Source organism: Spermophilus citellus, assembly GCF_964194105.1.
Source record: "Spermophilus citellus genome assembly, chromosome: 3".
In the NCBI taxonomy this organism is placed as follows: Eukaryota; Metazoa; Chordata; class Mammalia; order Rodentia; family Sciuridae; genus Spermophilus; species Spermophilus citellus.
In genome coordinates, this window is record NC_138184.1 from 1,219,085 (window position 1) to 1,246,547 (window position 27,463).

The 27,463-nt window shown below is 58.6% G+C and overlaps 1 protein-coding gene across 1 annotated transcript; it reads right to left on the bottom strand.

The window, feature by feature from the left end:
- On the bottom strand, window positions 1–27,057 carry REXO1 (RNA exonuclease 1 homolog). The gene is made up of 16 exons (XM_081285865.1): window positions 26,761–27,057; window positions 10,682–12,456; window positions 9,610–9,714; window positions 8,613–8,826; window positions 6,483–6,646; window positions 5,695–5,826; window positions 5,333–5,456; window positions 4,398–4,511; window positions 4,183–4,320; window positions 3,978–4,091; window positions 3,317–3,390; window positions 2,821–2,931; window positions 2,345–2,460; window positions 2,096–2,234; window positions 1,858–1,978; window positions 1–1,790 (listed from the first exon to the last, which is right to left on the bottom strand). The coding sequence occupies exons 1-16, from the start codon at window positions 26,915–26,917 to the stop codon at window positions 1,702–1,704; spliced, it is 3,687 nt and encodes a 1,228-aa protein (XP_081141991.1). The 5' UTR covers window positions 26,918–27,057; the 3' UTR covers window positions 1–1,701.
- Window positions 27,058–27,463: the final 406 nt, after the last annotated feature.

Below are 27,463 nucleotides of genomic sequence, written 5' to 3' on the forward strand. Positions count from 1 at the left end.
TGTGAATACATCGGCACCATTTATTTAGAAAATGCCTTGTTTACAGAAGGTGGGGGACAGTCAACTTGGTCAAAAGAACAGCCCCCAAGGGTGAAGATGGCCTGACTTAACTAAGGACACCCACAGGGCTAGGTACCCCAGCATGGACCCCAGGGCTCTAGGAGTCCATTATCCTTGCAGCCTGGGGACAAAAAGTGCTGGGGGAGTGGCCTCCATGTCCTTAGCCCTCGGCCCTACTCTCCTGGCCTTCAACAGCCTAAGTGACCAGGATGGCAGACTACCTCTTCTAGGCAGCCAACGGTATCCTGGCCCAGGCCTCCACCCTGCCCTGAAGCTGAAGTCCCCCCTGTCTCCTGGTCCAAGAAGTTCTCCAGCTTGACTTGTTAGACGCATACAATTGAGGGCCTAATGGCCTTGGGCCTCCTCTTACTCCAACCAGCCAGCACAAGTCACAGATGGGGCCACTCAGCCACAGTTGGTGCAGCTGGCATTTCCTGGCCCCCGGGGATGGAGAGGCACGTGGTGGGCCACACCTTCCGCAGATAGGAGCAGGCATCACTCCATCAACCCAGGGGCCCGTGTGTGCAGCGCACCCCCCAGAGCAGGCAAGGTGGGGCTGAATCTACCCTCACCCAGCGTCCCTCAGGCAGGGGACGGGAAGTGGGGCCGGCTGCTCTAAGACACCCAGGCAAGCTCCAGGGCTGCTCCAGGACAGGGTCCTCAAGCAGGGATGGCTTGGGCCTAGAGAGGCCATCTGATGAAGGTGAGACAAGGCCCACTTGCTCTCCTCACCTGGCCCCGGGGATGGTGGCCCCACAGGGTGTGTGCGGAGGTCCTGCTGGGCACCAGGAGCACCACCAGACCATGGAGTCTAAAATCCATACAAACATTTATTGTCCCTGCCCAGGGTGGGAGAGAGTGGGGTACAGAGAACCCCATGGGGAGGAGTGCGGGGCTCCGGTGGGAAGACAGTGTCCAGAGGCTGGCGGGCCCTGGGGGCTGGTTTGGCTCTCAGAGGTCACGGAAGTCTACATGGGCGGGGGAGGCGGTTCTGGAAGCCAGCCACCCAAGCACAAGGAGCTCTCTGGAGCCCAGAGCGGGACATCCAGGCCCACCTGGGCTGGATCTTTGTGAAAGGCACCCGGGCCACTGGCTCGGGTCTGGCTAGCCCACCCCTGTCCCCCAGGAGGGAAGCCGCACCAGGGCCTTGTTCCTCCGGTGGGGGAGGTAACTGTGCAAGTCAACAGGTTTAAATTAATAATAATAAAAATAACAATACAAAATAAAAAAAAAAGAACCTCTGTCTCAAACAAGCCCACAACAGCCCGCCCTGCCCTGACCACGTCACCGCATACGGAGAGCAGGGACAGGCCAGGTCCCACTGCCCTGGACATACAACTGGAACCTGGCAGGGGCTGGGTCTGTCCTGGTCAGCAGCAGTCTTCAGACAGGACAGGCCTAGGAGGGGGGCAAGGACGTGGGGACAGGCATGAGGGGCCACGGCAGGGGCTGGGCTGCAGGGTTGTCTTTGCACTCTGCTCTCTCATGGTGCTGGCTCGTCCCGCTTCTGGGTTCCGTGTCTTGGCGAGGCGCACAGCATTAGCTCTCGAGATTTATTGCACTGTTTTGGAAGAGGCCTGGGGCTAAGGACGGGCCGGGGCTGCAGGAGAGGTGGGTGGGCGGCGGGTGGGCGGGCGGGAGTCATCGCTTGGTCTTAGCGTCTTCTCGGATCTTCCAGATCACTAGGTGCATGCAGGCGCTGGCGTCCTCGCTGGAGCTGTGCCCGTCCACTGCGGGGCAGACACGGTTACTGGTCGCCCTTGCCGGGGAAGAGGGCCCCCAGGGCAGGCCACTCACCATTGTCCTGGATGATCTGTCTGAGGTAGTCGGCCATGAGGTTCCGCAGGGAGCGCTTATAGGGGAGGCCCAGGCGGTGAGGGAACAGTACAGATGTGTCCACCACGGTGCTGTGGATGACCTGTGGGGAGGCGGGCAGACAGGGTACCTCAGGACCTGGGCAGATGCACCCCCACATCCCATGGGGCCCAGAACAAAGATCCACAGGGACTCTGGGCACAATCCAGATGGGTGCTACCTTCAAGGCCAGCAGGTCACTCTCCAGGCTATGTCCAATGAGGATGGTGTCGGCGCTGAACATGCTCAACAGGACAGCCTGGACGTCCCGCAGCGTGATGCTTGTGTCCGCGAGGTCAGCCTCTGTTACCCCTGAAAACCTGGTGGGAGTAGGGGAGACCGGACCGTGGGCTGAGCAGGTGGTGGGGAGGGGACAGTGGCTGGCAACCAGTTGCCAGCTGGGGTTCCTGCTGCTGGGGCTGGGCCACACCTGGTGTTGTAGTCGACGATTTCATTGTCGGGCTTGACGAAGGTGTCATACACCACACGCATCTCTGTGTCCACCACTGTGACGCGTGTCAGCTCCAGGCCATATGTGGTGTAAGACTGCGGGAGCCAAGGGGCAGGCCTCAGACACAGCCTCGTCCCCCAGAGGCCTGTGGGGTGGAGGCAGAGCCCCACTTACAGATGGGGAAACAGGCAAGAGACCTACAGGGCCTCAGCGGAGGGCAAGCCCCCTGCCTCCAGAGGCACAGGGACCCTGGGCACACTCTGGTGTGCGGGAAGCACAGCACTCCTGGGGCACGCCCACCTGGGAGCAGCCCCAGGCAGGCACCTCCCTGCCTCAGGTGACTGCACTTCACGGTGCGGCCAGGCTCCACTCCTGGCTCCGGTGCTAGACCTGCGCTGGCTCAAGTTCCTGCCCCACAGGCTGTGAAGAGTGCCTGTATCCACAGGAGGACTCACCATCTCACAGTCCAGGGCGTAGATTCCTGCGTGAGTGTCTTCTGAAAGCTCCTTCTCGAAGGTCCTCACAAAGCCTTCCAGGTTTTCCTTCCGGCCGTCCTGTACGTGTTGCTGGGGGTAGGGAAAGGGGCTCAGGGACAGAGCCCCCCCAGGCCAGGGGCTGCTGGGCAGGCTTAGTTCTTGTGTTCACCCTCAAGCCCATTTGTGGTAGAGAAGACCAGACCCCACGTCAGGTAGGTTCTGTGCCAGTTGGTGACCCTCAGCCTGAGCCGGGATTGTGGTTGGGAGCTTGCTGAGAAGACACAGCAAAGGGAGGGCTCCCAGGATGGCTGGGCCCTCGACCTCTGGGTACTTGGGCTCCATGGCACCTTGGTAAGGGCTGGCTAACTGGGCCATCTGCCAGGACCTGAGGCCAGGCTGCAATGTGTCCCTTGACTCCAAACCAGTCCAGAGTCAGAAGGCAAGAGCCTAGAGTGGGTGCCAGGGCAGCACTCACCTTTGCGACCTGACAGCCAACGGAGCCAACGGCTGCTGAGCAGCACATGTACTGCGTCTCCCAGCCCCCAGCCACTGAGGGAGAGACAGCGGTCAGGGGCATAGCCTGGGTGTCCCAGCACCTCCACCACCAGGCTGGCCTGTGCCAGGACAGGGCTTCCTAGCAGAGGGATGCCAGCCCCCTTCTGTGGTGTGGCAGCCAGGCCCCACTATGCAGTGAGGACGGGGAACTCAGGGGCTGAGCTGGAAGCAACTGGGTCCTTCCCCAGCAGCTTAGAAGCCAGGAAGCAGCAGGCATGGGCACCACACAGGCCTGCAGGGAGTGACAGGGCCTATAGCGGGCTGTGCCGGCAGGTGTGAAGCAGCACGAGGCAGGCCACGTGCGCCTGGGCTGGGGCCCGCACGACTAGACCAAGTGGAACTGGGAACAGCAGGACAGGACGAGCCCTGTGTTCCCAGGGTGGCAACAGCCTCTGCGTTTCTACTTTTACAGAGGCAGACGGAAAGGGCAGTGGGGGCAAGAAGCGGGCATTTGGACATTGTTACAGGAAAGGAGGAGGAAAGGAAACCAGCAGGGGGTCAGGGAGTGGCCAGCGAGGCCCTGCCCGGGGCAGCCAGGGCCCCAGTGGGGTCTGTGGGTGGGGCCTGGGTGTGGGCCTCACCTCGGCTCCGCCGGAGCCTCCCCCAGTGGTAGTGGCACTCCTCCTCGCGGACACAGCGGCCGGAGGAGGACACCAGGTACTCGGTGCCACAGCGGCAGCAGACTCTGCAGGAGGCTGAGTGGAGAGGCCAGAGCAGGGTGAGGGCTGGGCAGCCCTGCCCTCTGCACCCACCCACCCACCCACCCAGGCAGGGGAGGCGACTCACGGTCCTTGGGCTTCTTCTCCTCGGCTGAGAGGATGACGGCGCCGCCAGGCCGCTCGGGGTGGGGGAAGGGGTAGCCGTTCTCCTGCAGCTGCTCCGGGGTGAGCAGGTAGTCCCTGAGGCGGCTGTAGAGGGCAGCCCCTGCAGACGGCGGCCTGTCAGCCCACGCAGCCTGGCCAGGGCTGGGAGGGTGGCCAGGCTGGGAGGGACCCGCTCACCTTTCAGGTCCTCCACCCGGGGACTGCTGGGGCGGCTGAGTGAGAAGCTGGTCTTGGCGGCCAACTTCCCCCCTAGCACCACCTCATGGGACACGACCCTCCGGCCACTGGCTTCTGGAAGGAAGCGGGTGAAGGAGGAAGAGGGGTGCACTAAACATCTGTCTAGTGCTGGCTGGGCACCCCAAACTGCTCCCCCGGCGGCCACCCAGCTCCCTGTGCCTCAATGCCCTTCCAGGACAGTTCCCCACTGTCCACAGGGCCTCGACCAGCAACAGGAGGCATGGCTGTGCCAGGCAGCCCCTCCCCACAAGAGCTCTGTGTGGGGCAGAGGCCCCCAGGAGAGGCTCTCCCTCCCTGGAGGGAGAGGGAGGCCGGGCTGACTGAACAGTCATCCAGCGGTCTTCCACGGCTTTGTGTTGCTACAGCCGGAGGCCTGCAAAGGCCACCATACACCTCTTGAGTGCGGGCTGAGAAGCTAATGGAGGCAGGGGGGCCTGGAGGCCAGCGGGGGAGGCGAGAGCGAGCTGGGGACACGCCAGCTGATTGCTTAATGCACCCTCTCGAGAGGCAGTAATGAAATGTCTTAACCCGGCTCTTTCTTCCTCCCCAGAGCTTAATGCACAGAGCACAGCCCGGGCGCCAGAGCCTCTTCTTTGAAGAGGCTGTGAGCGGCTCCATTAGCGGGTGGCCCCTCAGCTCCGAGGCCACACTTGCCAAGGCGGGTGGTTAATAGTGAGAAGAGGCCAGGTCCACCTCAGGCAGCAGCCCGAGTGCAGGCAGCCACAGCCTGGCAGTGCTGTGCTTCCCCTCGAGGCTTTTGTCTGGGATCTTGGTGGGCTTCGGGCTGCCTGACCCTCGCAGGCCCTACTCCCAGTCCCTCTGATGGAGGCGACAGCCTGCATCTTCTACATACAGCCCCTGCCCCCAGAACTTACTGCTGAGACCAGGCACAGTGCTGGGGACCAGGCCCCTGAGCTTCTTGAGTGTGTTCACAGCGACATTCAAGTAGATATTCTTGCTGGGGCTGCGGTCATAGGCCACCTTCTCCTCATTCAGCGCCTGGACAGGACACACGGCACTCAGCCCTCAGGCCCCGACAGGCACCCTGGAGCCCCAGCAGCAGGTCAGGAGGTAACCAGGGAGCTGCCAGGACCAGTCAGGTCTCAGTACCAGAGAGAGGGCTGAGAGCCAGGGAAATGTCTGGTGACTGTCCCAGCCCCCAGCCACTAGACACAGCAGCCACAGCCACCAGCCCTACCCAGCCAGCCAACAGGACACTCACTTCTGGGGCCCCCACCTTCTCTATGGCCTCTTGGTTGGATGAGCAGAACTTGAGACACTCCTCAATAAACAGGTTGAGATAGCGTTGGCGGATGACGGTGGGGACCTTGCCCCCAAACTCTTTTGGGATAATGGGTTTCTTTAGACTCTGGAGAAAAAAGAGAAATAGCAGAGGATCCTGGGTTGGACACTCAACATCATGCTACCCCGCCATGCACTATGAATGCCAGAGACGGCAGTGTGCATTTAAGGCACCAGCGCAGGCCACCAGCTGGGACAGAAGCACCACACACAGTGTCAGCAACGGAGACACGTGAGTGTGGAGGGCAAGTGGGGCTCAGACTTCCAAAACCCAGAAGTTCTCTAAAAACAGTGCATGGGGCTGGGGCTCAGCGGTAGAGCGCTTGCCTAGCACGTGCAAGGCCCTGGGTTCGATCCTTAGCACCCCATAAAAATAAAATAAAGATATTGTGTCCATCTACAAATAAAAAATAAGATATTAAAAATAAAAGAATGCCTGAGGGCTGAGGTGCAGCTCAGTGATGGAGCACTTGCCCAGTATGCCCAAGGTTCTGAGTTCATCCACTCTAAAATGTGAACCCAAAGTATTTAACTGAACACACAGAGGGAAAGAAACAGAACAAAAATAAAATAAAAACACAGGCACAAAAGACCTCACAGAGGGAACCCAGAAGAATGAAGACCATGCTCCTGGGTGTCAGAGAACGGGATGGAGAGGCTGAGGAAGGAGCCCAGAGGCTGCCAACAGGGACCTGTGGCTGGCAGCCAGCTGGTGCCCATTACCTGTAGAGATGGACTGTGGGCGACGCGCTTGGGGGTGATGGTGGTGGTGGTCTTGGATGCCATCCCTGACAGCGTGCGCGTCTTCAGCGGCTGGCTGCCAGGCTCAGGGCCATGGGAGGCCTGGGTGCTGCTGGCCGAGAGGGTCCTCTTGGCACCTGTGGGGGCTGGCGGGGTACAGGGGACGTGAGTACAGGAAGACAGGAGGCCCATCACCGAGCTGCGCAGCACCAGGCAGCTCCGGTCGTTGAGAGTCAGCAGGACGTGCATCTCTGAGTGCAGGGGGAGCGGCCGGGGCGCAGAGCTCGGGCTGCGGAATGGCATTAGGCTCTATCTGCTTTCTGGTAAGTCCATTGAGACGGGGAAACAAAAATCAGCTGCGGAGGCCGGCTCAGGCAACGTCGCCGTCGGGGTGGTCTGGCGAGTGGCGAGGGGCACACTGGGCCTCTGCCACATGTTCCGGCCCCCGACTCCGAGGCATTGACGTCTGAGGAGGACGCCCTGGCTCCTGGGCAAAGGACCAGAGGGTATGGGACGGCCCCGGCCAGTCATTATGACAAGCCACCAGCCTGCCCAGCACTGCCTCTGTGTTCTGCCTGTCCCTTTGATGAGGTCACAAACCAAACAGTCTCCCGCCCCTGGAGGAGAGCAGGGCTGCGGGGGAGGGGCTGTTTCTGAGGCTGGTCACTCAGGGTGGCTGGGCCAGGCATGGGTCTGTGAGGTTGGGTATTTGGATGGCCCTGAACCCGGAGTGACACTGCGGAAGGGCACATGGGCACACACTGGGGTACATGCCCTCACTCTCGTGTTAAGGATCTGGATGGGCAGCTTCTCCCCAAAGTCCATCTTGCCCTTTGTGGGGGTTTCACAGCTGGGACTACAGTGGCCCTAGAATGGTTCCTGCCCATCCTATCTGAGAAGCAGGGCCACGTGAGCCCCACCTGACCTGGGAGGTACCCAGGGCTGCTCGAGCCAGCCCCCAGGGAGGAGGGGAAGAAGAGAGCTGTGGACAAGCTGTGCATGATCCTCTGTAGCTGGCATCCACCCCTGACCGGTGCTAGCAGCTTCCAGGCTCTGCAGTGCACACACTGGGCTGCTCAAGCACCCACGAACCCCTCCTCATGCAGGTCAGCCCTGTGGTGGGGAGCACAGTGTCTGGAGTGCCAGGCTGCCCAGGATGCTCTGTGACAGCTCTGCCCTCAAAGCATCAAATATGAGTAGGAGACCCAGGGAAGACACCGACTTGGGAAGGGGTGTGGTGACCCAGTGGCTTTGGAGAGGGGAGAGTTAGAATCACCCAGACAGAGCTTTCTCTAGAAGGTCCTAGGCAATGGGGCAGGACCCAAGGCTGTAGGGAATCTGGATTTGCAAGGGCCCCTAAGACGGGCAGACCTGCAGGGCCTCCAACCACCAGGCTGCTCCAAAGGTGGGCTCTAAACCCAAGCAAGGGCCTCCCTTCCTGGCAGGTGCTGAGGCTTCCCTGACCCCACCCAGCAGAAGCTGCATTTCTTCTTCTTTTTTTCGGTACTGGGTGCTTATCCACTGAGCCATGATTGTGCCCAGCTCAGAATCTCTACTTTGAGGAGTCCTCCAGGTGATTCCACCTATCACCTGCCTCCAGGGTGACCTCCTGGATGCAGATACCAGAGATGAAAAGGCTCATACGAAACAGGACTGTCTCCCCTTTCAATGTCCTGCCTACCTGCCCACTGAGGTGTGGTCATGATGGGGAAAAGTGCCCCCTGAGAAACACAGCCCCACCCACCCCAGCAAAAATGGCTGCAGAGACTCATGAGAGCCCACACCCACTCATTCAGAACCTGCCAGATGCAAAGCCACAGGAGCTAGAGCTGGTACCACCCTGATACCAGTCCCTACTGGTTTTTTGGCCTCTAACATCCCAGGGTGGTTGGGTCAGGGAGGATAATGAAGATGGTCCAGTAAGGAAGACTCTCATCCCCAGAGAGGTTAACTGAGGTCCCAGGCCAGTGCTCGAGGTCATTAAGTGGTACAGGGTGGCCAGGCCAGTGACCCTGGGGCTCTGCCTGTTCTTGTACCCAACAAGAAACATTCCCAAGCCCCTCCTCCCCCACCCTCCTCCCAGCAAGGGCCAGGGCTGGGGCGGGGACTCACCTGTGGCCAAGCGGGGGTTGGGGGTGTGGGCGATCCTCCGTTTCTCGCCAGGTGCAGCAATGTGGACGGAGGAGGGCTTTTCAGCTGGCCGGGGGGCGGCCTGCAGCCAGCTGGCTGACTCCCTCTGCATCTGCTGGGCCCGCCTGTAGCACACCTCCTGGGCAGTCGGGAGCCGGGCTGGGGGCACCACTGGGCCCCTCCTCGGGGGCTCCGCCTGGATGAAGTCACATCCTGGGGCTTGGCTGCCTGTCTGGAGCACCCAGAGCAGGTGGCCCCAGGGAGGTTGCCAGCAAGGCAGCAGCGGCTCCAAAGATGGGTAGGCAGCCCCTCCAGTCACCCCTGAGCCTCTGCAGGGGACCAGCACAGAGACTCGGCCCCCAAGCTCACACTGCCCGAGGTCCAGAAGCATCTGCCTGACCTGCCTTCTTGGCTCCAGCCTCCCCAGTACCAAGGCCATGCCACTGGGTCCTGATATACAGGCAGGGTGGGGCAGGAATCCCTGGGCCTCTGATTAGGGCAATGCTTCAATCCAATCCTGCCTGATAAAAAATTCCTTTGGACTCCAGCTTCCTGAATCCCTTGGCCCCTCCTCCCAGGAAGGGCCTGATGACAGAAACCACTGGAACTCCTGGTTGCTGACCTTGGAGCCAGGGTTTCTACCCTGGCTTTCCAGTGCTAACTCACTGTCCCCCATGGCTATAGGAGAGGAAGCAAAGGCTCAGGTAGGGCAACCTGCACCAGGTCACAGCCCACTGGGGCCAGGACTCATGGCGGTCTCCCCTGCTCTGTGACACCTGCCCAGCGTTGGGGAGAATCTGAGGACATTATGTGGGTAGAATGCATCTCTCCCCCAGGACACAGCAGTTGCTGAAACAAGTCTGCCAAGTTCCCTGGACAGGAACACAAGGGGTCTGACATCCACAGAGGTGCCAGGGATAAAGGGGCTACGCCCTCCTCCCCCGAGAGTCTCCACCCAGGACAAAATGCCAGCCCTTACCTCCTTGCCTTGCTTGGAAAGATGCGAGATTCTCCTCTTCTGCCCTGGGAACAGAGTGGTCAGGCCGGCATGCCCCTTATCCTCACTCTTCTCGTCCTTGGGGGGCTGAAACACACAGCCGCTCCTCAACATGGATGTCTCCGCCAGGCCTCACGGACCTGACACGGGCACATGCCCTCCTCCCCACCCTGCCTCCAACCACCCTCCAGCGAGTGGAGGATGTGCCTTTCCAGGCCCTGATCCTGGGGCAGGCAGGACATTTCGCTGGTCTTGTAGCTGAGGCCCCAGAGCCAGGCCTTGTCCTGGATGGAGCAGCAGGTTCCACAGGAGCCCAGTCCCACCTCTCCTGCTCCTGCAGGGCACGGGGCAGAGCTCAGGCACTGAGAACCAGATGACTCCAGACAGGCCCTGGAGGCCTGTACCTGGAGTGCTCAAGCCAAGTCCAACTTGGTTTAGGAGAGCTCCCTCTGGTGGCTGATGTGGGGACACTGAATGAGGAGCCCCAGAAAAGTCAGGGCTGGCCAGAGAACCAGGAATCCCCAATGTTCTGGGGGAGTGAGGGAAGGACCAAGAGAAAAGGAGGACAGAGACCAGAGTCAGGGAAGGCTGGAAGAGCGCAGAGGGGCTAGAGGCAAGGAAGGGTAGGAGAGAGAAGTCAGAGAAGAGAGGACAGAGTGGGGAGAGGGGCTAGAAGCAAGGGGTAGGAGACAAGGAGGGCAGGGCGAGGGGCGGGTTGGGCCCGATACCCCTTTGCCGGTCAGTCTGAACGGTCAGTCCAAACGCTGCCGCGGAAACCCGGCTGGGCGGGCTGTAAGCCAAGGTCCTCTTTCTGGAGAGGGTGCGGGGGGGCAGCAGGCGGCCACCGAGGGTTCCTGAATTTTAAATGAGTTAAGAGGCCAGTGCTGAAGGAGCAGCTTCTACCAGTCATTGAGGTTCGAGTCGTCTGGAAACAGCTGTAGGGCGGAACGTCCCCTTGCAGGGCCCTCGCCAGGGCTGAGTACCGCAGGGCCAGGACTGAACCCCAAGGCTGGCCCGACCAGGAGCCCAGCTGCAACTGCCCGGTGCCCCTCACCTGCCGGGCCAACCGGCCCTTGTCCTCCGTCTTCACACTGGTGGACTCGTTGAAAATCCGCAGGCACTCCTCCATGGGGTCGGAGTCAAAGTCGACCTCCTTCTCCAGGGCCGAGTAGTCCACATCCTCCTCTGCATCCTCCCCAGCCCCTGAGGAGGAGGAGGAAGAGGAGGAGGAAGATGCAGGGGAGGGGGGCGGGGAGGCCTTGAGACGTTTGGGCAGCTGTGGGGCGGTGAGGCCCAGGCTGGAGTCCGAGTCTGAGTCTGAGTCTGAGCTGAGGCTGGGGAGGGCAGGGGGACGGACCTGCAGGGCCCTGGGCCCTGGGCCCTCCTCCTCGCTCTCATCCCCAAAGAGCTCGGCGTGGCTTAAGGCCCGCTTCTTCAGCTTGGGGGCATCCTGAGAGGCACCCTCGTCCAGCGAGCGGGCCTTGCGCTCTACCAGCTTCCCTGATGGCATTTTCCCGCCACCCTTCCTGTCTGGCAGTTGGTGGGGACTGGGACGATAGTCCTGGGGCCGGGGGCCCCCACTGGTGGGCCTCCCTTTCCCTGAGCTGGCCACTGGGGTGGCTGAAGATGGCTTTTTCTTGGTCCCTTCTGGCCGCTCAGCCTTATGTCGGGGGCTGCCAGTCTGCAGGCTCTTCTTTTCTGCACCTGGTTTCTCAGACCGCCCTCGGTCTCTGTCCTTGGTCTTGTCTTTCTTCCGGGCACTGTCCTTGTGGCCAAGGGATAGTGGGGTCCCACTTTTCTTCTTGGGTGTGCCTTCCTTCGGGCCACCCCGACCCTGCAAGGCCCTGGCTGGGGAGCCAGATTTGGCTGGGGACGCCCCATCTGGGCCCTTTGGGGGCTGCCCGAGGTCTCCCACGTCGCACTGAACAGCCATCTCCTTGGTCTCCCGCAGACTGCCCTCCTCGGGCTCCAGGCCCTCCTTCGGGGATGGCTTCCCAGGGATCTTGCTCTTGGGGCTTGTCCCAGCCTTGGAAGGACTGGCCTCGGCCACAGGGGAGCTGGCTGTGGCTGGCTCTTCTGCTGCAGCTGGGGTGGTGTCATCCTCAGAATCTGAGAACCTGGCATCGCAGCCACCAAAAGGGTCACAGGGCTTCTTGAGAGCAGGTGTGTAGGGCTCGCTGCCACGGCAGCCCCGGGGCCGCTTGGTGGCCCTCTCATCCCTGGAGCTGGCCCTGCTGAGGTGCCGGGCTGAGTAATTGGAGAGTGGATCATACTCTAGGTCAGTGGACGGCTTGGAGTTGTCCACTACATACTTGCTGCTGGGCACAGGGCGGCCGTACCTCCGGGACTGGCTTACAGCCTTGGGAACATACTCTAGGGCGCTGCTGCCCCCTCCCACCTTGCCTTGATCCCTCTCCAGAGATGCCAGGGAATACTTGCTGCCAGGTTCAGCAGGGGTGGCCAGCGGGGTGGGCTGGTAGCTGGCATCAGGGGTCAGCAGGCCATGGCTGCTGGAGGTATAGCTAAAGGTCAGCGGGAAGGCATCCTTGTCCAGGGCTGAGGTGGGGCTGGTAGCAGGACGGCAGGGGGCCAGGGCAGCAGCCCCGGTGGAACTGTACTCGGCGGAGCTATACTCGCGGGCTGTCTCCAGTAGTTCCTGATAGCGCCGTTGCTCCAGCTCCACTTCACTGCGTACAGCCTCGATGGCCTGGTTGACCAGCTCCAGCTCCAAGATGTCCGAGCGGGGCTCATCCCCCCGGCCCAGGGCGCCATTCTCCCTCTGTGCTGGAGGCTTGGGCAGTTCGGGGTTGTATGGATCATAGCCAAGCCCTGAGAGTGAGAGAGGAGAGAAGAGCCGGTGAGCAGGCCTGAAGAGCTGCCGCATGCTGGCCTCCACAGGGCAGGGAGAGCAGAGCCAGCCCTCCTGGGACTAACCAGACTCCAGGCTCTGGCCCAGGTCCCAGCAGCCCCCACTGAGGCCCATGCAGAGGGGTGGGAAGCAGGCAGGATCCTGGCAACTGCCAACAGCAGCATGTCCCAGAGACATCCCAGCTCCGCTCAAGGAATTTACACACTGAGTTCACGATGCAAAGGCGACATGGCAGACCAGGCTACCTGGGCAGTGGGCCACACAGCCCGACAGTTCAAGGCTCTGGGCTGAGCCACCAACCAGCTCTGGCAGTGGACACAAGGGTGAGGCCTTCCATGGGAACTGAGCTCCACTCACCCAGTGGTGTGAGTATGTCACAAGGCCCAGTGTCTCCCACAGACTTTTTTGTTTTTAATTGGAATTTGAACCCAGAGGCTATATCCCTAGTCCTTTTCCTTTTGAGACAGGATCTTGCCAAGTTGCTAAGGCTGGCCTCAAACTTGCCATCCTGTCTCAGCCTCGGAAGTCACTGGGATTATGGGCCCACACCACTGTGTGCAGCTTTTTTTTTGTTTCTAGCTGGGGTCTCCCCAAGTTGCCTAGCTCCCACAAACTTTTTTGCGTATGGCAAAGTTCACTAGGCCAGCCCTAACTTGGGAGAAAGTGAAAGCCGAGAAAGCACCCAGCGCCAACCACCGCGGGGTGGAGGAAGAGTCCCCACTCAGCACACTGTCCCATCACACCTGCATAAGACGTGTGAAGGAAAGAGGTCTGTTGGTGATCACACTTGTGTAGAAAAAGAAAAAGCACGACACATTCAAACACTTTGAAAAACACCATGAATGGGGCAGAGAGTCAGACAGATTGGAAGACCGAATTCATGGCTGGCCAGCTGAGGGCTACGGCCTCTAGAAGCTGGAGAAGGCAGGGCTCAGATTCTCCTTGGAGCCTCAGGAGGGACCAACCCTGCCACACCTGGACCTTAGGACTTCTGGCCTCCAGAAATGCAAGAGGACAAATGTTTATTTATTTATTTTTGCAATACTGGAGACTGAACCCGGGCTGTGCACACGCTAGGCGAGCGCTCAGCTGCTGAGCTACATTCCCAGCAGTCTATATGGTTTTAAGCTACTGATTTTGTGATAACTTGTTATAGCAGCCATAGGAAACCCATAGCCTGAAAAAGAAAACACTTGCATGGAAAAGATTACCACAAGTCGAGAGACAGAGGGGAGAAAATACACAGGTCCAACTAGCAGGACAAAAGATCCAGCCTGCTCACTCCACAGGGGCTGCCTGCCACCCAGCTGTCAGGAGGACACTCCTGGGGCTAGGGCTCAGTGGTAGAGCACTTGCCTGGCATGCGTGAGGCGCCGGGTTCGATTCTCAGCACCACATACAAACAAAATAAAGGTCCATCAACAAATAAAAAATATTAAAAAAAAAAGAGAAGACTCTACTGAGAGGAACAGGAAAAGAATGGGCAGCCAGGAGGCCACCACACGAAGTGCCGGAGATGGACTGTCCAGAGCAGCGAGCGGCTCTGCCACAGCCCTGCTGCCACACAGGGTTGGGAGGGGCTCTCTGGAGAGCAGCTTGTAGCACCCTAGGCTCACCCCAGCCCACCCTGCAGACACACAGAAGAGACAGATGTGAAGGCACAGCCGGAGGCACCACCTGCAAAAAATAACAAAGGAGAGGACCTGGAAGCCTGAGCGCCATCACCTGGGGCTGAAGAGCACACTCGGTCCCACCCCCAAGGTACACTGCTGTGGGAAAGACAAGGACAATGGGAGTGGAGGGTGGTCAGGGCCAGCACAGGCTGGGCCCTTCAAAGCCTCTCCACAAACACAATTAAGCCAACGATGGGAACAAGGCTGCCACCAGGTCCTCATCTTGCCAGCTGGCCAGTGGTCTCGGGGGCGGGAGCCCTTGTGCACAGCAGTACAATGGTGTCTTCATTCATTCTGTATACAGTGCTGACAGACATGTCTAAGACGGGCCGATAAAAAGTGAGACAAGCCGTGGAGCCATGTATCGAAAGTGGACAGATAGGCTGCTGCCCACTACCAGTTCTGGGCCAGAATTCCAGTACCAAGACACTGTCTGCTCCTTAATTTTTTTTTTTAAGCTGAGGGATGGGGCACCAGGATCAGAAAGTGCAGCTGCCCTGTTCCTCTGCTCAGGTATAAGTGGGGCACTCCCATCTCTAGGGCCAAGGAGCTGAGCACCCCGAATGTGAGCTCATACACTGAGGAGAGGACAGGGCTGCACCAGGAGGGCCACTGCTCTTGCCCAGTCAGCTGCCCTACCCCTTCAGGCTGCGGCATGGGGAAGGGCGAGTATATTGAGGGAGTAGATCAAAGCCTGGGATTTGTTTTGTTCTGGTACCAGGGATTGAATCCAGGGGGGCTTAATTAGTGAGCCACATCCCCAGCCCTTTTTATTTAGTTTGAGACAGGTCTCACTAAGTTGCTGAGGTTGGCTTGAACTTGTGATCCTCCTGCCTCAGCCTCCCAAGTCACCAGGATCACAAGCAGGTGCAGTACGCACAGGCTAAGGCCTGGGCCAGACAGAGCACAGGCCACCCAGACCACTCTCCAGCCCACCTCAAAGCCATTGAGATAGGACTTTAGGCATCTTGTGTTTTGGAAGGAGAGGCCACTGCCTAGGTCAGGCCAGGAAGGTTCTCCCAGAAGCTGCCCACCTGAGAAAGGTGCTCCTAAAAGGCCCTAGGAATAGCTGGTGCAGTGATGCATGCCTGTGATCCTGGCTACTTGGGAGGCTGAGGTAGGAGGACCACAAGCTTGAGGCCAGCACGGGCAACTAAGGGAGGCCCTAAACAACTTTGCAGGACCATGTCTCAAATAAAAAGTAAAAGGGCTGAGTGTCGGGGGCTGGGGTTGTAGCTCAGTGGTAGAGCGCTCGCCTAACATGCATGAGGCACTGGGTTCAATCATCAGAACCACATAAATGTAAAATAAAGATATTGTGTCCACCTAAAACTAAGAAATAAATATTAATTTTTTTAAAAAAGGCTGAGTGTCCCTGGGTTCAATCCCCAGTACCAAAATAAATACATAAACAAATAAGTGGGTTCCATCCAGAGGGAGGGGTGGAGGAGGCTCAGAGCTGCTCAGACCCTAAGCTGGCTCCACCAGCCCACCCAGCCCCAGCCGAACACTCTAGCGCAGGTCAATGATGACCAACGATGTGAGCTGAAGGACTCCAGGAGCACTGTACCAAGGGTAAAGCAACCGCCCTGCGGGGCCAAGGCCAGTTACATCCCCTTTGATCATCTATTTCCTCCAGGCACTGAAGCTCATCCCTGCACCCAAGTCCCCCTGTTGATACCATATAGTGATGCCCTGACCCAGACAGGTCCATAGGCAGAGCCACAGCTAACAGAGTTGGACTGTAGCCCACTTGCAGCTCAGACCTGAGCACAGGGGCCCACAAAGTGGTGACCTGAGGCTTAGGAGCCCCAATACAGAAGGTATCACTGCCCCCTCCGCCCCTGGACCCTCCCTCACAGGGCTGAGTTTTGTTCTTTTCTCTTTTTTTTTTTTTTTTTTGGTACTAGGGATTGAACCCAGTGTGTTTTACTGCTAAGCCACATCCCCAGCCTTTTTTTAGTATTTGGAGACAGGGTCTCACTAAGTTGCTTAGAGCCTTGCTAAATTGCTGAGGCTGGCCTCAGAATTGCAATCTCCCTGCCTCAGCCTCCCAAGTTGCTGGGATGACAGGGAGGTGCCACCAGGTCAGCCTAGGAAAATGTTTTGCATGCTACTTGATGCACCTGTGGCTCACCTCTGCACTTGAGGTTGGGGGACACATCAAAAGGAGGAGCCTGGGCTGAGTTATGGTTTAGTGCTGCAAAATAAACTTTTTTTTTTTAAACCAGGGATTGAACCCAAGGGTGCTTAACCACTGAGCAACATCCCCAGCCCTCCTTTATAATTTTGTTGAGAGACAAGGTATCTCTGAGTTGCTTAGGGCCTTGCTAAATTGCGGAGGCAGGCTTTGAACTTGTGATCCTCTGTCTCAGCCCCCTGAGCCACTGGATTACAGGCGTACACCACCAAGCCTGGCAAAATAAACACAATTTAAAAAGGAGGACCCTGAGGTGGGATGGGCCCAGGTGGGATGGCCTTCCAGCTGTGAGAACTTGGATAGCACCTTCCATCTGTGAGAACTAATCCAGGTGGAAGCAAATGAGAACTTCTTCAGGGATTTGGAGAGATAAGCATTGTTTGGTAAACAAGATTAACTGCATTTTTCTCAGAGTAGGGATATGGCAACGGACATAGTGACTTCAAAAGCCTAAGGCTCCTCTAGGTTGTGCCCTTCTTCCCCATCTCACCAGGGCCAGGAAGGGAGGGCACACAGCCCCAACAATCCCCAAGCCAGAGCCTCTCTGGCAGTGACTGCAGGGATGTCCCTTCCAAGGCCCCATGCCCAGCCTCCCTCCTGGCCCAGGCAGAGCTGGCTCCACCTGCTAGAGTTCCAACCACCTGGCCAGCTCTCTGTATGACCCAGTCCTGACTCAGGGGCCCTATCACTAGTTCCTTAGAGGTGCCCAGGCACAGAGCTCCAAGTGGGCTGGACACCTGCAAGAGGGTGGTGCTTCCTTCTGGAACCCTGGGCACTGGATCTAGGACCAAGCACAGGTCCCCATCCCTCCCAACCTCACTTTGGCTGTGGTTTTCTGCCCAGGGTACCACCTGCCTCTGGATGGGGGCCTGGGTCCCCCAGAAAGCCTGGCCCAAACTCTAACTACATTCAGAATGACCACAGGACTCTGAAAATTACAAGAAGATGGACAGCAGAAACTCCTCTGAATTCCTAGTACCTCCCCAGAGCTCTGCCTTCACCACTTCCTGCAAATGCCCTAAGCTGAGGTCACAGATGCGGAAGCAGGAGTGGGAGGGAGCATTCCTGGGTCCTGAGCCCAGGTCTCCCTCACTGCCTGGGAGGCCCATCATCACCCACCTCCACTTCTCTCTCAGCCTCTGCCTGAGTCCCAAAGATTGATAAAGGCCAAGAGACTGCATGGGGTAGCTCCACACTCAGGTGGTGGTCACACCACACTGACCCCCACAAGGCAGTGGGCCCACCAAGGGAAGCAGCCAAGGGCCTCCCCTCTGAGTTCTGCTAGGACACAAAGAGTCAAAGGGTTGTTGGCCACGGGGTCTTGCCCCAGACCCAGGAAGCCACCTGGGTAGCCCAAGGACTCAAAAAAGGACAGTCCCCAGAGCTGCCCACTGGCTCATGTCAGAGGACGCACCAACTCTGGATTTTCCCAGGAAAATGTTCTGGCAAACAGTGCCCCCCAAAGGCTACTTCAGTGGATGACAGTATAGTCCAAGGTCCCCATGGCAGGCCGCCATTTGTCCTCCCAGGCCTGTGTTGGCGCACAGGGGCCTCCCTTCCCAACCACATGCAGGACATCCTCATGTCCCACCCTGGATGTTGGATGCCCAGGGCCCTCTGAGCTCAGCCCCACTGCAGCGACAGGGTCACTGACTCCAGAGAGTACCCCTACGCCTGGAGTGACAGGCACTGCACATCACTGGAGAAGGCCATTCACGGGCACCCAGAACAGGGTCCAGCCAGTGACGAGGGTGCTAAGCCTTACAAGTGCCCCCAACCTCCCTGAAGCCCGGGCTGGCTACTTGCCCCTCCCAGGGAGCCTTCCCTGCCCCAAGGCCATCCCCAGAGCGATGGCAGGGTTTCCCAGCAGGCAGCGCCACAGGTCCTGACTGTAAGCCACTGATGCTTAGTTTCCTGAGGCAAGGACAGAGAACACAAGAGCTGCCCTGGACACTCATTTATTACACAGGCTGCTGGGCTGCCCCTCCATGCCCAGCAGGCAGCCATGTCCGTTGCTCAGGCTCGAGAAGGGCCCACAAATGTTCACAGAATGATGTGTGATGACAAAGATGTAGTCACAACAAGAGCTCAAGGTGGCCATTCCAACCACCAAGGATTCCTGAAGCAAAGGGCAGGCAGACCGTGGGGGAGGGGAGGCTGGCCTGGAATGTGTCTTGGTGGGGGGGGCTGGAGGGGCCTGTTCTTCTCTGCCTTGCTCCCTCCTCTCCCAGTAGTCCATCACAGGCAGGAATCATCTTCATGGCTCAAATAAATGAACATTCCTACCCAGCAATGTTCCAGTATCCTAAATCTCTAATCCCAGTAGGGATTTCTGGGGCCACCTTCCTTTACCCTCAGTCTAGCAACGCCTAGGACCCAGGTGCTCACAGGGAAGCTGGGGTGGGACAAGCACGGAAGCCTTACCAGGCCAGGGTTTCAAAGGCTGTTTGTTCCAGGAATGGGGCCACGGTGCCTTCTAAAATTGTGCCCACATGTCAGGGTCACAAATGAGCACCAGAGATTTTATTCTTCACACAGCAGGCAGGTGCTGGGTGACACAGGGCTGGCTTTCCAGGGAGACAGCTGGCCATCTTCCTCCACCTCATCTTCCTCCACCAGAACCACAGAGCCCAGTCTGCCCAACACAAGGAGCTCCCCACTCCCTCCCTGCTCCAGCCACTTCCTCCAGCTGTCCAAGACCCTCCCCAGGGAGCCAGCTTCATGTGCCCACATGCAAGGCACACCTGAAGGGACGAGGGGAGCCAGGTGAAGACTCTGCCTCACCCCACCTCCTCTGGCCTGCTCTTTTGAGGCCTCAGAGCCACTGTGGGGAGTGGGGGGTGGTCTCCCCAGACAAGCAGACTGTGCCAGAACTGAGGGACAAGCATATGAGCTGCACTGCCAGGACCTGCCTAGAGTGGAAGCCAGTCCCAGAGCCCCCAAACATTCCCTTCCCTGGAAACCGGCAGAGCCACCATCAGCCTGCAGCGCAATCCACTGGACCAGCAGCAGGACCCAGCCTCAATCAGGCAGGCCCAGTGCAAGCACCTGTGGATAATCAGATGAAAGAGTGGAACACTGAACCAGAGCCCCAACCCTCTGAGGAGACACCAAAAAGACAAGGGACACTCCTGTGTGTGTGCGCGCGAGAGAGAGACAGAGAGAGAGAGAGAGAGAGAGAGAGAGACAGACACACAGAGACAGACAGACAGGGGAATGAAACCAGGGGCACTCTACCACTGAGCCACATCCCCAGCCTTGATACACAGCTCCCAGCAGCTAGACGGAAGGCTAACCAGCCTCTCAGGCCCCCATCTTTGGCACACAAACCCCTGCCCCCGACTTTGAGCAGACTTAGGTCCACAGCAGCCCTCCAGGGCCTGTGCTAGGAAAGGACAGGTCACAAGTCAGCATGCCCATAGTGAGCCCTGCTGGCCCGTGGGCAGCAGCAGCACTGAGGCTGCCTCACTTGACCTCCTGGGAGGGGCCAGCCCTTCCTAAGCAGAGTTTAAGAACATTCCAGGCCCCTTGGTGGTCTGCCTCCCTGTCCGGAATCCTAAATGGTGCACCCCCACTCCGCTTCCAGACCCCAGGCAAATCCCTGGGAGAGTGCACCTTTCAAAGCCAGATCAGTAACTACCTGACACCCACTTGACTTCCCTGCAAGTCCGGGTGCCAGCTCTCTCTCTCTGCTAGAGACTGGACTGTGTCTGTGCTTCTGTCCCCACCCTATGCTTGTCATCCCTTTCCCTCCATCTGCCCCACAAATACTTACTGAGTCCAGGGGAGCACCAGGGAAAGCTCTGGAGGTTACAGAAGGCACTACAGCCCACAGTGTGTGTGCCCAGGTCTTGACCTTCCAGCACGCTGAGGTAGGAAGTACCAGGGCAGTTTCCCTATGAAGCCAGCAGCATCTCCCGCCTTGAGGCCTCTGGAGCACTGCTGGGCACCACAGGGCCCAGGCAACCCACCCTAGGACTACTGGTGCACACACTCACTTCCTCCAAGAGTCAGCAACCACCCAAGAGCCCCCGGGACTGGGCCACCAAGGAAAGATGGGAAAGGCAGTCAGCCAGAGATATTCAGTGAAGTGCCAGGACCTCCTTGGCATCTGCCCTGACCAGCCAATTCCCTCTCCTCTTGATCCCCTTTAGTCTTTCAGTTTTTCCTGCACGATGGGTCACAGCAACCTACTGCATACGGATGGCTTTTAAAGAGTAAGCACAGCACTGCGCACCCCAACTCAGCTTGAAGCCATCTGCTCCTCACTGCTGCTCAGGTGCAGGGGATGCTGAGGGTGGAGGAGGGGCACACCCTTGCCCTGTACTGGGTAGACCTATTGCCTGCACAGGCAGGGTACACACATGTCGCATGCCCACTGAGCAGGAGACAACCAAGGCAAGGGACAGGCCCACCTCCCCGCCTAGCTAGGCCCTCCACAAGAAGCCAAGCTAAGATACCTTCACTTGGGACTCGACTATCTCTGTGGTCACTGAGGGCCACACCTCCTTTCCTCTGGAGTCCCTGGAGCAGGAGGAGAGCTGTGAGGGCTGGGACTGGGTGAGCATTCAGGACCTGCAGGTCCTCTAGGCAACTCCCAGCAGACAGGTGGTTCCACCGACCCTAGCAGGCCGCAGCCTGAGCACAAGGGCTGGGGGACAGAATGTTTTCATGGTTTCTGCCGCCTCTACAGGCCCTTGGCCAGATGCTGGCATACTGGAACAAGGTGTCCTCTTGGCAATGGGCACAGTAGGGTACTGAGCAGCAACTCTGGCCTCTATCCACTCCAGACCAGGAGCTCCCATAGTTGTAATAGCCACAAATGTTCCCAGACATGGCCCAGGACTCACCAGGGAGGCAGGGTTGCAGTTTGAGATCCCAGCTGTACTGATCCACACTAAGCAGAGGACCCTAAGATGCCCAAGTGACCTTGTGCAGGAAGCCTTATTTTAAAAGCCCAAGCCAGGACGTCCAGCTGCAGGTTGGGATGGGCCAAGAAGGCAGTTTTCACAGCCCCCCCCCCCCAGCTATCCAGGGGGGCCCCAGTAGGGAAACTCCTCAGAAAACAACAGAATCCAGTGCGACGTGTGAGGCATGCTCATGACTACTCTACAGACACACCAAAACCCAAAGCCGTCCTGTGGCGATTAAGAAGCATTTTGACTTCTCTGTGCTCCCTAGCATTTCTAAAATGAATATCAGGCCCAGTCCAGGGTGGTAAAAGCACCGGGTCAACAGAGGCAGCCAACCCACATTGTGTTGTGCAGCTGCGGGGAGGGAGGCTTGGGCCCTGCCACGCTCACAGGGTGCCTGGTGCCTTACCTCTACCCCAGCTTCCAGAGATGGGGAGAGAACCCCAGAGCCAGCCAGCAGTGAGGTCAGACCAGTGGCTCTTCCACTAGGCGGGGTAAAGCTGTGTCCCAGGCCTCTGGAGTCAGGCCTGGCCATGCTGGATTTAGGTTCCCTGGGCAGGAAGAGGCTTAAAGAGAAAATAGAGTGGCCTTCCCCAAGAAATTCCAAACACAACCAGGGGTTCTCTAGCAGGGTGACTCTGTCCATCAAATAACTTGCAAGTGTCTGGGACATCTGTGATTGTCCTGACTGGGGGGGCAGGAGTACCACCATCATGAACTAAGGGAAAACCAGAGATGTTGCTGCACACCTACGATACACAGCCCTCCCTACCCAGGAAAATTGACTTTGACATCCAGACCACCAACTGCTCCTTCAATGGGCTCCATAGCTCCCACCACAAAGGAGGCGGCCAAGCTGACCTGACTCTGACCACCAGCTAGTGAAGACCCCCACCCAGGTCCTGGCCAAGCCTCCTAATGTGGCAGCACTGCCCTCTGCTGGGTTTTCTTCAAGAACTGGGTCTTCCCCTGGGAGGGAGTCTAAAGCAGTTCTCTCTCCAGGAGGAACTGGGTCCTGGGAGTGCCCAGCATGTCAGGTCTCTGAGAAGAGGACGCAGGATGGCAGGATATCAGCCCTACAATGCACTTGAGAGCCCAAAGGGACTCAGCCTTAGGGATGGTACTGCTGCCAGGCCCCACTCCTTGTTCTGAGCCAGCTCACAGAGGAAGACCCCACTCTGACAGCAGAGAAACACCACCACCTCCCTGACCTCAGCCCTGCCTGGCTGGGCATCCCTGGAGATACAGGGCTTAGTTCCTCCAGGGAACACTCAACTTTCAAAGAGCAAGTGTGTGTTCCCACAAGTCCAGTAATTCTGTCTTTCCCAGGGCAGAGTACCATGCCTGACCCCCCACTGGGCACCAGGTGCTCCTGGTGTCAGGGGTCTGGCAGCAAGACTTGGGGGGAGACAGCAGGCAGCACTGGGTCTTCACTGCTGCACTCAGCCTGGCTCCTACCCACTGACACACATGCACAGGTGAGGAGCTACCCCTGCCATCTGTGAAATGGAGACGATCCTTACAACCTCTGTGTGCAGGGACACACAGAGCCCAATCAAGCACGCACTGCCAGAACCCCAAGGAACACTGCCTGGCCACACACTGGCCTGGCTCAGGAGATGCGCCCAAGGCCAGGGCTGCAGTGCCAGCACAGGGAGCTCAAGGCCCTGTCGCACCTCAGCACCCTGACTGCTACTTGGGAGTGGTCTGAGGCACCTCTGCTCCAACCACACACCCAGTCCCTGACTTGGTCCCCCCCCTCCTCTCTGGCCCTGCTTGACCCAATCCTATTCCCTACAGAAAGCACAGCCCTGGGAAGCACTCTAGAAGGCTCTCTGCACTTGACTCAAGTCTCTGACGCCATGGACACACTCCTTGGAATATGTGCTATCAATGCCTGAGCCCAGGACGACTCTTGGTAATTCCCACTAGACTCACCCCTAAGCCTGACACCCAGACCAGAACCAGAGGTCCTCAAGGGCTGAAGCACTGTCTCTCACCTATGGCCGTCACTCACAGCCCAACCTGCGCTGGACAGCACTCTCCCTGGTGGTTGTGGAGGCCAGAGAGGGACAATCTGCCAGAGACCCTGGAGTCAGTTCCTTCACTCAGAAGGAAGTTCTCATCTGGGGGGAGCTTCGGCAGGAGTGGGGAAGCCAGGGCTTTGGGGCACATAAGGGATGTCAGGTGGGTCCTCTTGCCCCCCACCCCCACCCAGCCCCCAGGCCAGTCCTAAAAGAGCCCCATACTCAGAGGATGGCCACAGTCCCTCTGACCCAGGAATACTGTCTCACCTGCCCTTCAAGTCAGAGCTCCAGATGCTGCCATCCCCCGAGGCCAGTTCCTGCCTGGCTCAGCGCCCCAGTGAATACCTAGTCCTCAGCAGGAGTGATGCTCCTCCCACCTCAGATGGCCCACAGCTCCCTGAGGTCCCAAGCCCAGCCTGGTTGGCAGTTGTGGTGTGGGAGACCAACCTCACACATGACTGAGTCACACTCCCCAGCTGGGTGCTGAGGCGCTCCGTCACAGAAATGTGGCAGAGCTCTCCCCACCCTTCTTGAGTTTGAGGGACAGTGCAGGGGTGTGTCTTGCTACAGCCCATGGATGGAGCTATGCTCACCTGTTCCTTTGTAATATAACCCCTTGCTCAGTTTAGGGTAGAATCTTGCATGGAAGTGCCTTGTGTGTGTCCCCTTCTCTTACTGTGCCCTTGGGTGTGGCCTACCCAGGTGTCAGTCAATCTGTTGACAGTGGACATCATGAAGACAGAATCAGCCCCCTGAAACCTGACCCCTTGCCTCATTTGAATGGCTTCTCCTCAATAAAAGGGGTCAGCGCGTGCTCTTGCTCTCTCTTCCTGCGGACCCTTAAGGTCAGAGGAGCCGTCACAGTGACCCCAAAGAAAAAGGTATTTCTGTCTCTTGTGTGGTTATTTTGCGCAGCCCAGTTAGCCCAGTTTTCCTGGAGTGACCCTAAGCCTTTTAGTCGCCAACAGAAACCCAGTGTTGTGGGATAAGGCACTCCTTCCCTCAGCTTTGGTTTCTCCCCAGAGCACCTAGTTCAAGGCCATGGTGATCTAAGGAGCTGAGCTCAGTTCTAGCTCCACAGTGCTCCAGGGTGGATACTGGCTTCACACCTCTACCTCCATTTGCTCTCAGTTCCAGGAAGCCACTGCCCTGTCCACATGGAATCCCCCAAAGAGGCGAAGTGAACATGGACATGAGTTTGTTCTGTCTTTTGTTGCAGAAGCAAAGTTGGACACAAAAGTGCTTAGCAAAAAATAGGGGCTCAAAAACCAAAATGGAAGTCACAAGGAACTGACACGTGCTGGGTAAAAGCAAAGGGCAGCAGAAGGGCTGCCTCTTCCTCTGCTCTTCTACAGAGTCCAGATGGACACTGTCAAGGCTGGGCAAAAGAGGCTGACCTGAAGGCAGGCACTTCAGTGTTCTTGTAATCCCAGTGACTCGGGAGGCTGAGGCAGGAGGATCGGAAGTTCAAGGCCAGCCTCAGCAACTTAGCAAGACCCTAGGGAACTTAGTGAGAATCTGTCTCAAATTTTTTTTTTTTTTAAAACTCTTTTTTATATAATACTTATTTATTCTTTTAGTTCTCGGCGGGCACAACATCTTTGTTGGTATGTGGTGCTGAGGATCGAACCCGGGCCGCACGCATGCCAGGCGAGCGCGCTACCGCTTGAGCCACATCCCCAGCCCTGTCTCAAATTTTTAAAGAATTAAAAGGGCTGAGGATGTGGCTCAGTAGTTAAGTGCCCCTGGGTTTGATCCCTGGTACCCAAAACAAGCCAACAAAGTGAAGGTTGAACTGAGGTGGGGCAAGGTGCCTTCTAGAAGGCAAGGACACTTCCTCCCTACCAGAAACTGGAACAAGGCTATTTGTTCTCCACCAGCAAAAAGGAAATGCAGCAACTGGCCAGGTAAGCAGACGTGTTTCCCCGTAGGACTGTGGGGCACACAGAACATCAACAAAGGAACTCAAAGAAATGGCCTTTTGGGAAACAAAAGAAACTTACCAAAAGGCTGTCATGGCATAAAGGGACAACCTGAGGAATCAACACCCCTGACTTCAGAAGGCTGGAAAGCAATGCCCAGAGGATCCAGAAAGCCAAAACAGCGGGGTGTGGCTCGGGGTGGAGTGCTTGTCCAGCATGTACGAGGCCTTGGGTCCCACCCCTAGAATTGTGTGAGGGTGTCTGTGGATTGAAGGAGCAGTGAGGAAACTAAGTCAGGCTGCTCTTACAGAACATCACATAAGACCAGCAAGAACATAAATGAAGTCAAGAAACTACACTGAGCCTCATGGCCACAGAGAAGCCTCCCACATGCACTCCCCAGCCATCCCCACCTCTGGCTGCGGTATCTGTGGGCACACCAACTTTCCTCTTCAACAGCAAGTTCCTGAGAGGAGACCTGCATCTTATGCAGCTCTGAATCCATCACCTCTGGCCCAGCAAGTGTGCCAAGTGTCAGGTGCAGAGCTGGACCAGGAACGCACTGCAGACTGCTGGGTGCAGGTGTGGGTCCTCTTGGCAGAGCTACATGGAAAACCATTCTCTTTTCTCTGACAAAGGAAAACAGATCCAAGATCTAACCTAGCAAGAGTGCTCCTCTTTTTAAGTCAGAAGTCAGAAGATCCTTAGCCCAAAAATCACTACCTTAAGGAGAATGTGAGACATGTCTGAAAACAATGCTGGATGAAGAAACCTGTGGTTGAGAAATAAGGACCCGAGGGAAGGGGACAGCCACTCCAGAGAGAGAGAGGTCACCAGGAGGAGTGTGAACCACACTATGCTGGATCCCGGCTCCCAGCCTGCGCCTGCGCCGTGCTCCTCTGCTCCAGTCCAAATCCTCACAGTGCCTCAAGTCTCACCTCATCTCCCACCTCTCACAAGAGACCCTGCTGACCCCTCGCAGCGCTCAAAGGCTGCCATGACAGGAGAGTGCGACACTTAGTCCACCAAGGTCCTCTGCCTAACGAAGAGCAGGGCACTCCCTGGAAGGCCGCGCCCGTCCCAGCCAAGTGGATTCTGACTTACTCCCTGTTTGCTGGACAGACAGCAAGTGCTCCACGACCCTCGGGACACAACTACTGGAAACAGCGGTGCTGTCACCAGAGGCGCGGCTGGGACGGGTCCTGGACGTGAACAAGGGCTGCCACAAACCCACGGGGCCGGGGAGCGGCGGGAAGCCCGGCGGCCGGGCGCGGGCCCGCCTCCCCCGCCCCGCGACAGGCCCGGAGGGCGCGTCCGCCCGTTGCTCACAGCGCCGCTACCCGAGAGGAGGCTCGCAGGAGGGGAGGCTCAGGGAGGCCCAGACCCTCGCCCGGGTCGCCGGGCGGGGGGACCGCGGCCCGCGAGCGGGTGGGGAAGGGGCTGGGCGGGGAACCGGGGCGCGGGCAGGCCCGGCGGTGCGGTCCAGACCCAGACCCGGAGCCAAGACCCGGCGGGCGAGCGAGCATTACCTGCAGCGGCGGACGCCGCTCCGCCACCGCCGGGCGCGCCAGGCCCCCGGGCCCCGCGGTGCCGGAAGTGGCAGTAGGGCCGCCGGCAGGGCCCCCCGGGCGCCCCCGCCCAGTAGGGGCAGTCGATAGCCCGGAAGAAGCCAGTGGAGCGTAGCATGATCCGTCCCGCGGCGGGGCCCCGGCCCGGAGCCGCCCGGGGCCCCTCACTGGCGCCGCGGTCGTCGCCGCCCGCGCCTCACGGACCCCGCCGCCGCCATCTTGCTCCGAGGCCCCCGGAGGCCCCCGGGACGCCGCCGCAAGGGACCCCGGGAGGAGCTGCCCGCGGCGTGCCTGCTCAGAAAGGCCTACGGCCGCGAGGCCGCGGCGGGTGGCGGGCCCCGGCTCCGGGACACAAGAGAGCTGGAGAGCGTGGGTGGCCCTGATCGTGGCCTCTGGAAGCTGCTCCCGCGCTGGCGCCAGGTCCTTCGCGGCACAGCCTCGCCATCTTGGGTCCCAGGCCCCTGCGGTGACTGGGCTGTCCACGGCGCGCCTGACTAGAGAAATCCCCTTGGGACCTGGCTGCGGTCATTTGCATTTCATTTGCATTTCGTTAGTGCACAGTCTAAAAGCGCCGGCCGGAAAGCCTGCCGGTCCTCGGGGCAGGTCTCCCTACGCTGTGCGGAGAGCCACGCGTGCGTCGCTCGGCGCCCACTCAAAATCTAGC

What these genes read in the sequence shown, in the direction of transcription:
- REXO1 (XM_081285865.1), bottom strand. Translation starts at nt 26,917, where the DNA reads ATGCTACGCTCCACTGGCTTCTTCCGGGCTATCGACTGCCCCTACTGG. An exon ending in GAGGCTCCGGCGGAGCCGAG is followed by an intron (nt 3,391 to 3,977) that starts GTGAGGCCCACA and finishes TCTCTCCCTCAG; the next exon opens with TGGCTGGGGGCTGGGAGACG. An exon ending in ATCGTCGACTACAACACCAG is followed by an intron (nt 2,235 to 2,344) that starts GTGTGGCCCAGC and finishes TACTCCCACCAG; the next exon opens with GTTTTCAGGGGTAACAGAGG.